Raw genomic sequence first — 14,167 nt, 5'->3', positions numbered from 1 at the left:
ATGTCCGCTTTAGATTATCTATGAAAGACATGTGTGACAGATTATAGGCCAAGGACTCATTTACTTTTAATTTACATTTATTGTTTAAACACAACTACTTCCAACTGATACACAGTGGTTACTTCCTTGGCAGAACTTTCCAGAAATGAGACATCTGTCCAGACCTAAACAGGCAGTCAGTCAGTTCCAGTAATACCAGTCATATCATCAAATAACAACTCAAATGAACCCACCGCTCAGTTTACCATCATCCTCTGTCAAACTCAGAAATCACTTGCGGTTTCACCTGGTTAATTATTAAACACTTTATGATTCTACAGTCCAAAAGTCACTCTAACACAAAGTCTTTAAGAGACTTTGTATGTACATGAGTAGTTTGTTCTCACAGTCAGTGGCCTTTGGCTTTATTTAAACCATAAATTAAAGTTTTTAAACTCAGGTTCTCTGTTGTTTGCTGATGCAAGGCTATCTATAACAAACAGAGTTTGATCGTTGGAACTCAAGAACACGGATATGTCTGCTGTAACTGCGTCGATATTCTTAACTTTGCTGTTTGTCGGAGTCTTCGTGTTTGTCTCTGCAGGTGAGGTTTACCTGTTATAAATCTGTCGGTGTTTCTCTCTAAGATAAAGAGTAAGAACTACAGTAGAATTAATTTCGTGCTAGTGCCAAGATCATGTCTGTAGGAATCATGTATGAATTTAAGATGTAGATTTTATGCTGTTGTTAACTCTTTGGTTTCTGATTGTTATGTTTAAAATGAATCTGAGCATTAGGGACAGGTAACCAGCCTGTCTCATGGCTAATACGGAGAAAACAATGACTGTACACAGTAACACCCGCAGCCACTACAGTATCACCATTTTCAAGAAAACATGTACACTCTGCACAGAAAGGCCCAAGCTCACTGCTCAGTTAGAACCAGGAACCTTTTTGTTGTCAGGTAACAGTGCTGACCACCTCAATGAAGCCCTAATACTGTTAGTTTGTGTAAATTTTTGTTTTATAAATATTTTCTTTTGTAATGTGTGATTTTTTTTAATGTTTTTTTTTTTTTATTTAAAAGCTAATCAATTTTTAAAAGTGAACAGTACTTGACCTTTAACCTCTCTGTGCTGTTTCTTCTTTCAGACCAGAAAACCATCACAGTTGCATCTGGACAGGACGTTATTCTGCCATGTCGAGTTCCAAATAAAAATACAAACAAATTTGTACAGTGGAGCAGAGCTGACCTGGAGCCGGAATATTTCCTTGTTTATCGGGATGAGCATTTTCCAAATAACCAGCATCCATCTTTTAAGAACCGGGTGGATCTGCAGGACAGACAGATGAAGGATGGAGACGTGTCTTTGATTTTGAAGCATGTGAGCAGCGCTGATACTGGATCATATGTGTGTCGTGCTTTCATGGAAGAAACACATTCATGGAAACCAATCAGCATCATCAACCTGAATGTTCCTCCAGGTGAGTGAGCTCAGACACTGCTTGATTTTCTTTCTCTCTCCATTATAATGTTACTACCATAAAAACAGAGACTGCTCATTTTTTAAGAAGGCAAACACAGGAATTCAGCTGAGGATGAAATAATTATTTCCCAGACTGTAGCTGTAGATGGAGCAGGTGATCCTGAACTATGCCTTAGTTGTGATGTAATAGACTTGGGCTGCTTGGTCCCTTTATTATTAGCAGTTATTAAAATAGATCTCTCCTATAGTTTGCCTTTTGTACTGTTTCTCTGTACTCTCTTTTTTTCTCACACCAACAACCAGTCCCAGCAGATGACTGTCCCTGGTGTAATTAAAGTTACTTCCTGTATTCCTGATAACCTAACCCTTTCCCACTGCGCAAACAATGTAAATATGTATATATGACAGCTGAAAATATTTGTCATACTTTAAGTTGCACATCTGGTTCTTATGCAAGCCTCACTCCCCACATCATCGAGCCATTACTGCACTTCTTTTGGCTTTTTTGAAAATGTATTAATTGATTGATTAGTTTACAACATATATGGACTAGAGCTGGGTGAATATGTCAGTCTTCTTTATGTTCTCCTTTTTTTAAAATGTTTTTTGAATTTGTGTTGAGGATACTTGTAGGAATTTTCATTTTATTTTAGATAAATATCTAATTTACTTATTTGGAACTGAATTTATTTTCCATTTTGAGTGTGTTCTTCTGTAACACTTGAAGATTTAGACAGTTTAGTTTATTTTATACATCAGTATTGGTATACTGTTAGGATGCCTGGGTTGTTGACCCAGGGTTTTGAGTTTATTACATTATTTATCATTTCTAGTCTTTGGTTTCTTTGTTAGAGTTCTGTCTTATGGTTTATGTCTCTGTGTTCTCTAGTTGCTGTCTCCCCTTGTCAAGTCCATGTCTCTGTGTTATGTTTCCTGTTTTACTTTGAAAGTCTGTGTCTCATATAAACAGGGTTGGGAAGGTTACTTTTAAAATGTATTCCATTACAGATTACAGATTACATGCCCTAAAATGTATTCTGTAACGTATTCCGTTACGTTACTCAGTGAGAGTAACGTATTCTGAATACTTTGGATTACTTAATATATTATAATGCTGTTTACAACTACGTGAATGTACTATTGCTGTGATTTATTACTGTTACTGAAGGTCCGCGGCTCCGAACCGTAGTAAAGGGACCTCTGGCTAATATGATGGGTTCGTGTCGGCTTGTAGCTGAAAAATAGCTTTACTTTGTTGTCTGGGTCAACTTCGCTCTCTAGACAGAGAGAGGCGTTGAAAGGCTGCTCCAACGGAACTTATTGTTTTTGGAGGAAAACACGAAGACGGTGTACAGTCGAGTCTTAATAGCTTACTTACAACTGGGCTCGTCAGGCACTCTGCTTGGCTGCAGTGGTTCTTATTATATTTACATGCTTCCAGCTCCCGTTTCTGCTCGATGACAGCTCGTACTTTTCCTTTTTCTCCCTCCCTCGCTCACAGACACATAACGAGTATGGCAGTCCATTCTCCCTGCAGCACGGACTACACTGCCTATGATGCTACATTCTTTAGAGCTATACCTGTAGCATTCTGCCTATTAGCTTAGCACAACAACAACAACAAGGCCTCTCTCACCCAGGAAACACGCAGAGAGAGAGCGTCACCCTGTAACCATGGCAACCGTAACGCTGCCACCTGGAACAAAAGAACGTAGCTGTCAAACAAAACCCAAACAGTCCTGACCCGCCACAATATGAAACAGGGAAGTACCGCCGTGTAATCCATTTATTTCAACAAAGTAACTGTATTCTAAATACCACCTTTTTAAACGGTAACTGTAACGGAATACAGTTACTCATATTTTGTATTTTAAATACGTAACGGCGGTACATGTATTCCGTTACTCCCCAACACTGCATATAAATGCATCTGGTTTTGCTTCCTTCGTCTCGTTAGGCCTGATTTGCCCCAGCTGTGTTTCCCTCCTGTTACCCTCATTGTTACCTCATTCCACAGATTGCTCCCTCTGTGTATTTAAGCCTTGTGTTTCTCTGTGTCTGTGTCGTGATCTAACCTTATCTACCTCTGTGGTCTGTCTGCATAAATTTACCTTGGCGTCTCAGTTTTGTTACTTTTTGTAGTTCAGCATTAAAGCTGTATTGAAGTTCACCTTTTGTCTCCGACTGTCTGCACCTTAGGTCCTTTTCCTGCCTGCACACAGCCTTCACATAACTTATACAGCTACAAAGCTTTTTGTTCAGTGTATACAAACAGCTGTAGCTCCATAAAGGCAGCATGCAGAGACTCACAGTGTCTTATAATGAGAGGCTGCTTTCTCTCACACATTATGTTCACTTATTATCAGCACATGTTGTTGTTCTGTGGAAGCTAACATCTTGTAGTTTCTGACACTTTGCATGTTTAGCATGAGGCTAAAATCCCCCCTCAGTGGGTCACTGGTGACCTGCTGGATGTTCAGAGGTTCAGGAAATCCAACATGACTAAAAACTCAAATGTCAAAGGAAATAAACAAAATATTTAAAGTCAATCATTCTGATCATAATTGTACTTTGACCTTTAACCTCTCCACTCTGTGTTGGTTCCCCTTTCAGACATGAAAACCATCACAGCTGTGCCTGGACAGGACGTCACGCTGACATGTCACACTCCAAATAACAACAACATCAAATATGTACATTGGAGCAGAGCTGACCTGGAGCCAGAATATCTTCTTGTTTACAGGAATGGGCAGTTTTTTCCAGCCAACCAGCATCCATCTTTTAAGAACCGGGTGGATCTGCAGGACAGACAGATGAAGGATGGAGACGTGTCTTTGATTCTGAAAAACGTGAATACTGCTGATGATGGAACCTACCAATGCCGTGTCTTCATGGAAGAAACACGCTCATGGAAGCTCAGCATCATCAACTTGAGTGTTCCTTCAGGTGAGTGAGTGGAGTTTAGACACTACTTTCTGATCTGTGATTTATTTATTTTCTTGTATTTTTTTAATGGTTGACCTGGTAATCAGAGGTAGACAGATGTTTATCCAGCTATCCCGTTTTTATTCGGTCTGTGAAAGTGAATCCTGCCGGTGCCATAGCTGTGAAAACGTACTTAGTGCAGACACAAAACGTCCATCAGCTTCAAAGTGTGTCAGAAAAATGTCCACATGGTGACTGATGGATGAGAGAGGTCCCATTTTTGTTGTTGTGCACAAATCATTGAACAACACAAACACTTAGAGCTGCTTTCAGTGCTGCCTGTTTTGTTACTGCACACATTTCTGATGGTCCTACAGTAGAACGTAGCAAACATCTCCCTAAAGCTTCTTTCTGAACTTTGGGAAGCGGTGGTGCTGCAGTAACTGCAGTAACCTCTGTTGCACTCCCTTTTATATACAAAAAAGATAGCTTTAGATGTTTAAAATGTTTTAAACACTACTTCCATACTTTCTGTAAAAATGTGTGATAAACAAGTAAAAATACCATAATGAGATGCTTCATACCCCTGGAAATTCTGAGAATTGTCCTCATACTGGCCTCCTTATCATCCTCCAACTTCTGATTAAAATCACCTTCATGGTTCACCACGGTATGGAAGGGACTCGCACATCTGTCTCTGATGAATGTCCTCACAGACATTTGAAAAGTTTGAACACCAGTGGGGGGAACCTTCTGAGCGCCAAGTGATATTTTGGTGTACTATAACCTGGTTTAACATGATGACTGATGAGTAATTTCACACTCTTGCAAAAGGGCACTTGACCATGCTTTTGGGCCAAGAAAAAGATTATCTATACCTGGACAGGTTCTGGTCAGCTGTGCACGAATAGGTTTATTGTGTTTTTACTACTGTGTCCTATGAAATCTTGCATTCACAAGTCTGTCATACTTCTTAATAGTTTCATACGAAGTGTAAGTGTGTGTGTGTGTGTGTGTGTGTGTGTGTGTGTGTGTACCCTTGGTATATTGTTCTCAGTTGTGCTGACAACTTCACTTCACTTTAGGCTGCTTATTCCAGTCTGCTGTGTTCAGTACAGTGTAGTATTTCTAAGACTGAAACACAAATTTTAAATGGCCATGTACACTTTTGTGGCTCAAGAGTTGGGAGTTCGCCTTGTAATCGGAAGGTTGCCAGTTCGAGTCCCGGCTTGGACAGTCTCGGTCGTTGTGTCCTTGGGCAAGACACTTCACTCGTTGCCTACTGGTGGTGGTCAGAGGGCCCGGTGGCGCCAGTGTCCGGCAGCCTCGCCTCTGTCAGTGCGCCCCAGGGTGGCTGTGGCTACAATGTAGCTTGCCATCACCAGTGTGTGAATGGGTGAATGACTGGTTGTGTAAAGTTCTTTGGGGTCCTTAGGGACTAGTAAAGTGCTATACAAATACAGGCCATTTAACATTTAAATCCCTCGGTTTTAATTTGATTTTACAAACTTATAAATTTTACAAACTGAGTATTACAAAGTTAAAATACATGATTGCACAGGAGTGGTTTGTGCCATGGCTCAATAAAATGGTCCATTTTTAAGGGGCTTTTAGTATTAACCATGGCACTATTTTCTGAAATAATTCTGTTATTGCATGCAAATAGATATAAGTCATGCTTTTTAAAAGGAAACTATTATGTTTAAAAATGTTAAGTTTTAAACCTAATGTTTAAATAAGTTTCCCTTACTCTGTTATAGAAGCACTTGGAAAATGTTTTACAAAACTTTTACATTTCAGAACAGTGCAAAAAAAAAAATTGCATCTGTAAAGTCAATAGAATTCATTCCATTCATGTTTTGGGAGATAACACAAATGTTAGGCTGTAAATGAAATTCAAAATGATGAAAAAAAACAAAACCCTAAAATTTCAAAGAATATAAACAATATATTTAAAGATAATAGTTGTAGTGATAATTGAACTTGGATCCCTGTAACCTGTCTGCTTTGTGTTATTTCCTCTTTCAGATGAGCAACACTTCATCACAGCTAAATCTGGACAGATCGTCATTCTGCCATGTCTAACTCCAAAGAAAAACATCAAATTTGTTCACTGGAGCAGAGCTGACCTGGAGCCAGAATATCTTGTTTTGTACAAGGATGGGAAGTTTCTTCCAGATAACCAGCATCCATCTTTTAAGAACCGGGTGGATCTGCAGGAGAGACAGATTAAAGATGGAGACGTGTCTTTAATTTTGAACAATGTGAACACTGCTGACAAGGGAACGTACCAGTGTTGTGTTTTCACAGAAGGAGCACGGACATGGAAAACCATCAGCATCATTAACCTGAGTGTTCCTCCAGGTGAGTCAGCACAGTTCAAACACTGCTTCACTGCTGTCTGATGACAGCATCGCAAATATAACAGACTGAAAAACTGCAGTACTTGTATAGATTTTCCTGAATCTTGATTTTAATGTATACCCTCCATACAAAATTAGTTATAAAGGTTGAAATAAACACTGAGACCAGTAATAAATGAACTAAAACTAAACAACTAACTAATACTAAACTGAAATAAGAAAACTTTAAATTAAATTTTAAAAAAAAGAGATTAGAAAATGCACCGCTCTGGAAATGGCCATGTATCATGGTGGAGTGATTTGTGTGTCCCCGTGATCCCAGGGGCTTTGTTTTTTAAGGGTTTTGTTGCCCCCTGAGAGCATCTCCCCATGCAATTTGAAAAAAGTGTTTCAGTGTGCCCCTATGGAAAGAATAAAATCAAGGGACCTGTGTATCCTTCATAGGGTCATAGGGTTACTGGTGCTACACCCGGGAGCTACACCTGCTTGGATCCAGTCTCCTAGAGAGTGACTGGACTCTATTCAAGTTGAGAGCGGTCCTCATTGAGAAGCAGAGGCAGCAACAGCAGTGGATATTATCGTGTCAGTAGTATGTTGGAGTTCTCACCAGTGGACAAGAGAGTTGCTTCCCTGTGCCTTTAGGTCGGCAAACTGATCCTAACTATTGTTTATGCTTAAAAATTAAGAACACCCAGGCTTCCTAGGGTCACTTAGTGGGGTACTTTAGGGTGTTCTGTCTGGTAACTCTGTCGTCCTACTGGAAGACTTCAGTGCTCATGTAGGGCTTCCCTGATCTGAACCTGAGTGGTGTTTTGTTATTGGACTCCTGAGCACAGTTTGTCCATAGCAAACACCAAGTTCAAACCAAAGGATGTCCACCCACGTGCACATTGCACCAGGGCATCCTAGGTCGCAAGTCAATAATTGATTTTGTAATCGTATCATTGCATCTGCATCCATATGTCCTGGACAATTGGGTTAAGAGAGGACCCGAGCTGTCAACTGATCACCACCTGGTTGTGAGATGGATCTTGGTGTGGGAGCATGCTGGACAGACCTGATACATCTAACATCTAAGTATAGCGAGGGTCTAGTCCGGGAGATCAACTCTCACCACCAGCAGGACTTTGACAGTGTTCTGAGGAAGGCGTGGGTCTGAGTGCAAATGGACTCATTTCTGCACTTCTATTGCTCAGGCTGCTGCAAGGAGCTGCGGCCAAAAGGTGGTTAGTACCTGTTGTGGTGGTAATCCATGAACCAGATGGTTGATACTGGAGGTGAAGAGAGCTGTCAAGCTGAAGGAGGAATCCTATTAGTCTTGGTTAGTTTGTGGGACTTCAAAGACAGACGATAAGGTACTGACAGGCCAAGCAGAACATGGCTTGGGTAGTAACTAATGCAAAAACTCATTTGTAGGATGAGTTCAGTGGGTGTATGGAACAAGATTTTTAGAGTGCCTCGAAGCAATTCTGGCCAATCGTCAGGTGAAATTGTGCTCCACTGACACGATATACAGTGGAGGTGGGGTGCTGCTGAATAGAACAAGCAGAAAGGTTAGTGAGAGATGAAAAGACAGATTGGGACGGCGTATGCAGTTATAAGAACTGACCATAAAAGCGAAGCTCTCAATTTACTGGCCAATCTATGATCCCTACCTTCACCTAAGGTATGAACTCTGGGTAGTGACCAAAAGAGCAAGATTGCGGTACAAGCAGCATGAACGAGATTTCTCCAAAAGGTGATTGGCCTCTCCCTTAGAAGTAGGGTGAACAGTTCAGTCTTTCAAAAGGGGCTCAGAGTAGAGTCACTACTGTGCTTCAAAATGAACCAGTAGAGGTACTTCGGGTATTTGGTTAGGTAAAGATGAAAATTCTAGTTATAATTGTACTTTGTCCTTTAATGTCTCTGCTATGTGTTATTTCCACTTTCAGACCAGAAAGTCATTGCAACTAAGTCTGGCCAGAATGTCATTCTGCCATGTCAAAACCCAACCAACAAGATCAAAGCTGTACGTTGGAGCAGAGTTGACCTGGAGCCAGAATATCTAATTTTTTACCGTGTTGAGCAGTTTCTTCCAAATAACCAGAATGAGCCTTCTAAGTATCTGGTGGCTCTTCATGAAAGGCAGATTAAAGCTGGAGATGTGTCTTTGATTCTGAACAATGTGAACACTGCTGATAATGGAACATACGTGTGTCGTGTCTTCACGGAAGAAACACGCTCATGGAAATCCATCAGCATTATCGACCTGAATGTTCCTCCAGGTGAGTTACAGGAGTGCAGACACTGCTTTCATGTTATTTATGGATGACCTGGTGGTTGTCAGAGGTAGACAAACGTTTCTCCAGCTGTTGTCTTTGTGGCTGGTAGTCTAGAGTTATAGAGCAGCATTGTTTGGGTAAGGTTAGAGCAGAAACAAAGACATTTATGAGTCAGTCTCTTTTTCTCTTGCTCTGTAACATGTGTGGGGAAACTCAATGTTAAAGCCTACAGCTGGAGGGGGAGGGGAGGGGTGAAGCTGGTGGTTGTTGTGAGTCTGTGAAAGTGAATCCTAATTAACAAGCAGATGATGGAGCCACATGATGGATTTACCATCGTTGTTTGCTAATGAAGTGAAAACAGTCACTTGCCTGTCCTGAGTGTAGTTATTTTGAATATAAGATAAAGCGAGAACTATAAGAAGATTATAATTATTTTCTCATTTTATAGCTAAAAATAAAAAAATAGTCCATTAGGCCTGTATGAATTTTGGCAGATGACACCACCCACACAGTCAAGCACAGAGGTGGAACTATAATCCTTTGTGGATGCTTTTCTTCTAAGGAAACAGGAAGAAAGGGTATACAAAAGGGATTTGATTCATATGTTAATAGTTTAATCACTAACATAACATTAACAATAGTGATATGTTATTAAAAAATAACGATATTGCCCAGCTCTACAGTGATCCAGAAATGGCAAAGACAAAGAAGTGTAATGTGTGTGTCAGTGTGATGTGTTGTAGTTTCAGGAGTCAGTATGCAGCTACAAAGCTTTTTGTTCAGTGTATACAAACAGCTGTAGCTCCATAAAGGCAGCAGAGACTCACAGTGTCTTATAATGAGAGGCTGCTTTCTCTCACACATTATGTTCACTTATTATCAGCACATATTCTGCTGAAGCTAACATCTTGCAGTTTCTGAAACTTTGGATGTTTAATGCAAAGTAAACAATTCTAGTCATAATTGTACTTTGATTCCTTTGACCTGTCTTGTTGACCTTGACCTGCTCAGTCTTGTTTCATCTTTCAGATCAGAAAAACATCACAGCTGAGTCTAGAAAGAGTGTTATTCTGCCATGTGGAGCTCCAAACAACAAAAAGATCAAATTCATACATTGGAGCAGAGCTGACCTGGAGCCGGAATATCTACTTGTTTACCGTAATGGGCAGTATCTTCTAGATAACCAACATCCGTCTTTTAAGAACCGGGTGGATCTGCAAGACATACAGATGAAGGATAGAGATGTGTCTTTGATTCTGAAAAACGTGAATACTGCTGATGATGGAACCTACCAATGCCGTGTCTTCGTGGAAGAAACACGCTCATGGAAGCTCAGCATCATCAACCTGAATATTTCTCTAAGTGAGTTATTGTCTCTAAATCATCTGTAAACATGTGTGGGTGATAGTATTTCTATACCAGCCACTTCTTCTGTCTGTTGGTGGACTACCATACAGTCCTTCCATGATTGTTCCTCTTCTTTCTCGGGTTTCTGCTGCCTGAGGTATTCACTAAGCATGTGATCAGTTGTGGCCATCTTTCTGGGGTACTCATGGACCTCAGCATACAGTCTGGGGGGTTGGATTTGAGTTGAAACCCTCCATCTATGGCAATCAGCTTTTTTGTCTTGATATCAGTGGCTTTTATCTCCTCCTTTGGCCAGCCAATTATCCCAGTAGAGTAACAGACAACAGGCAGGGGACAGGTGTTAATTGGCTGGATCTTGTTCTTTCCATTCACCTGACTCCTGCGGGTATTTATTGGTTGTGGCCTCTTTATGGTTATCGTTTGCCTGTGGGATTTCAAGATACCTGTAGCTGTCCTCACTATCTGCAATGTTGCCTTCTAGTCGTGCCATCCCGTTTGTTCTGGCTACCTTCCCTCTCTTTTTTGCCATCCGACGTCACTTCTGCAGTCTTAATGACTGAATGACATTTGGATTTCTTTACTGTAGATCATATTGGTGTGGATCAGTGAATCAGTGTCTAGTTGGCTGATGGTATCCATAGTCAGTATTCATAGCGACTGTTGTTAATGATCTGGCTGAGGAGGTTCATGCCTTTGCAAACAGCAGCGGGAACAGAGCATATCCTTGGTAAACAGGTTAACAGACCCTCGGTAACAGTAAGACAAAATGTAATCAATACAAGAAAAGACTAAATAAACAATGCTGAATATACAAATGTGATTAGTAGAGCTGCTGTTTTCGTTATATGAATCCTGTAACTCTACACCCGGAAAACCATCAAATATGATGCGGGTCTGATTTTAGAGATTTGAAGCTGTCCAAAAAATTATGATACACTTTATTTTAAGTTTGGTGTGGAATTACATTAGTGTGAGCACCCCACCTACTAGTTGTTTCTTATTACAGAAACATTGTTTTTAAAGTATAGTATACAGTACGTATGAGTAGGTATGATATGTGTAATATACCATGAATTTGGAAATAAAGCTCAGTGGACTTTCTTCATTAGAAGTGAACAGTAGTATTTTGGCCTCTCTGCTCTGTGTTGTTTCCTCTTTCAGATGAGAAAAACGTCACAGCTGAGTCTGGACAGAACATCACTCTGACATGTCGAGCTCCAAATAACAACATTGATGTTTTGGAGTGGAGCAGAGCTGACCTGGACACAGAATATGTCCTTTTGTACCGCGATGAGCAGTTTGATCCAGACAACCAGCATCCATCTTTTAAGAACCGGGTGGATCTGCAGGACAGACAGATGAAGGATGGAGACGTGTCTTTGATTCTGAAGGATGTGACGATTAATGATGCTGGAGCATATGACTGTCATGTCTTTATGAGAGGAACAAACCACAAGAACAGTAAACCCATCAGCAGCATCTACCTCAAGGTTGTCCCTCCAGGTGAGTGAGTAGTGTTTTTTTCTAAAGATGTTCTTTGTAGAAAGCAGCTGGTCTGAGTGATGTAATCAGAGTGTAGTAGATAATGTCTGACAGCAGTTTAAATAGGGCAGCCGATACATGTAGTTGCACAGAAGGCTTTTCAAACTTGTGATATAAACTGTCAGCCAATATCAGATACTATATCAGATGACATGTACTGGACATGGAAATTACACAAATTTATCAATGATTTTGATAGACAAGGAATGGCTTGGCATAGGAAGACCTTGGATGGCAGGTGGTTGTTTTCCTGACTTGTTGCATGCACGGACAAGGCAAGCCAGCACATAGTCCTAGATGTCCTTCTCTATAGTCGGTGACCAAAATCAGCACATTGGGAGAGAGATGTCCAGTCTTTTTCAAGGTGTTGGAGCTTGTGTTGTGTTGGACCAAAAGTGCAGCACTCTGAAATGAAGGGTGAACTAAAATGCAGCTTTATTTCTGAGCAGTGACAAAATACAAAGTCAGAAGCAAATAATCTGAAATAATAGCTCTTCTTAGAAATCATATAACAAAGAGGGACACAATGAAGAGAGAGAATGTGACAAAAGGGAGAGAAAAAAATATATATACACAAACACAGACACAGAATCACGTGTGAACAGGAAACAGGCAGGAGAACAGCTAATTATAAACTAATTATAAAGTGATGAAAGTAGAACTAAATTCAAAGCACACAAGATAATCGGTCACCAAAATAAAACAGGAAGAAACAGAGGACAGGAAACAAATGCAGACATGACACAAAGACAAGAAGGTTAAAAAAAACATGAAGACAAGACTGACTTCACAAGAAGGCATTAAGATGGGGTGGCTTGTCTTAGAACATAGGTCATTTACTGATTGGAAGGTTGGTGGTTCAAGCAAGATGCTAACCCCAAACTGTTCCATTATTACATCCATTGGAGTGTACATGTTAGATAGAAAGCACTTAAGCATAGAAAAAATGCTTGGCTGATAGGGTGTGGATGAGTGAAAATGTTTTATAAAGCACTTTGAGTAGCCTGGAAGAGTAAAAAAGCATTATATACGAATCAGTACATTTACCATAACAGAAACAAGATAGAATACAAAAAAAAAAATAGCCTAAAACAATTAGACTGTTTTAATAAAACAAAAAAGAATTAAGCATATAAAGACTAAACACAGAGAAAACCAACCAGGACATCTGCAGCAAGGACTAAACACAGAAGGATTACAGCTATAATGAGAACCAAAGTCTCCAACTACTCTCAGATGGAGAGAGTTGGTAGTCTGAGAGACTACCTATCCATACAGCCCCTGGATGGAAAGGGGCTGTATGGATAGGTAAAAGTACTATGGCATTTACTTGGAGTCCCAAAGAGACTGTTAAAATGATTGCCAGAGTGAGGGTGCAGGCTTTGTGTGTGGATAGGTAAGGTTTGCTCTGGCTGTGTGTGTATGGCCATGTCCACACTAATATGTTTTCATTTGAAAACGGATCCTTTTCTCTCATTTTGGCCCTCCGTCCACACTGAGGCAGCATTTTCGGTCAAGAGAAACGGAGCGTTTTGAAAACGCTCTCCAGAGCAGAAACATTTTAAAACACTGTTTTCGCGTTGCAGTGTGGACAGCAAACCCGGAGCCTTTTCGAAAACGATTACACATCTTAGTCATGTGATGCAGTCATCTGACCAATTAAACCAAGATAGCGCAGAACATTACAAAACAGTTGTTTTGTTTGCTCTCAATTTTGACAGCCCTACTAATGGTTAATATCAGTTTGTACGTGCTCCAGATAGCATTCGTTCAAGTTCTTTAACTCCCACTCACTTTTGCAATTTTGTACTTTTGTGTTACTCCCTGGAACAACTCCACCTCATTGTTAGTTCATTTAAAAAACTCTGTGCTTTTCCTCAACATTTTGCTGCCACGTTTCAAAGAGTTGGAAAGTAAATAAACGGCAGACAGAAATGAGGCAGGTGGAATCTTCTTGCATTTCACATTTGGCTGTTTCAATGTGGATGAAATGCATGAAAATGATAGTGTGGACGTGGAGTGTTTTCAGACACATACGCCGTTTTCAAATTTATCCAGGCTAGTGTAGACATAGCCTGCATGTTTGTGTGTGTATATCTATCTATCTATCTATCTATCTATCTATATATGTATATACAGTGGATTAATTAAATTAATTCATTCCTGAGGGTCTTTCGTAAGTCGAAGCACCCATTGCGCGTTTTGGGTGAGGCAATGCTGAACGATAGGCTATAGGCTAATT

General features: G+C 40.3%; 2 protein-coding genes across 2 annotated transcripts in view; both read left to right on the top strand.

Annotated features, from left to right (window-relative positions):
• The first annotated feature begins 1,391 nt into the window (after positions 1-1,391).
• Positions 1,392-6,796, top strand: LOC148103342 (junctional adhesion molecule-like). The gene is made up of 3 exons (XM_087838093.1): positions 1,392-1,464; positions 4,080-4,412; positions 6,420-6,796. Exons 1-3 carry the CDS (start codon positions 1,407-1,409, stop codon positions 6,794-6,796), a joined length of 768 nt encoding a protein of 255 aa, XP_087694219.1. The 5' UTR covers positions 1,392-1,406.
• Positions 6,797-10,244: 3,448 nt separating this feature from the next.
• The window catches only part of LOC148103340 (polymeric immunoglobulin receptor-like), a 33,532-nt gene continuing 29,609 nt past the window's right edge, over positions 10,245-14,167 (top strand). Inside the window, exons 1-2 of the mRNA XM_087838092.1 lie at positions 10,245-10,377; positions 11,545-11,886. Coding sequence (XP_087694218.1) covers positions 10,245-10,377; positions 11,545-11,886 — 475 coding nt within the window. The remainder of the gene's footprint in view (positions 10,378-11,544; positions 11,887-14,167) is intronic.

The sequence above is a fragment of the Neolamprologus brichardi genome, chromosome 3 (genome assembly GCF_056152115.1).
Source record: "Neolamprologus brichardi isolate AB-2024 chromosome 3, ASM5615211v1, whole genome shotgun sequence".
NCBI classification, from domain to species: domain Eukaryota; kingdom Metazoa; phylum Chordata; class Actinopteri; order Cichliformes; family Cichlidae; genus Neolamprologus; species Neolamprologus brichardi.
Note: the sequence above shows the minus strand (reverse complement) of the source record. Positions and strands in the feature narration are given on the sequence as shown.

What these genes read in the sequence shown, in the direction of transcription:
- LOC148103342 (XM_087838093.1), top strand. Translation starts at nt 1,407, where the DNA reads ATGGAAGAAACACATTCATGGAAACCAATCAGCATCATCAACCTGAAT. An exon ending in CAACCTGAATGTTCCTCCAG is followed by an intron (nt 1,465 to 4,079) that starts GTGAGTGAGCTC and finishes TTCCCCTTTCAG; the next exon opens with ACATGAAAACCATCACAGCT. An exon ending in CAACTTGAGTGTTCCTTCAG is followed by an intron (nt 4,413 to 6,419) that starts GTGAGTGAGTGG and finishes TTCCTCTTTCAG; the next exon opens with ATGAGCAACACTTCATCACA.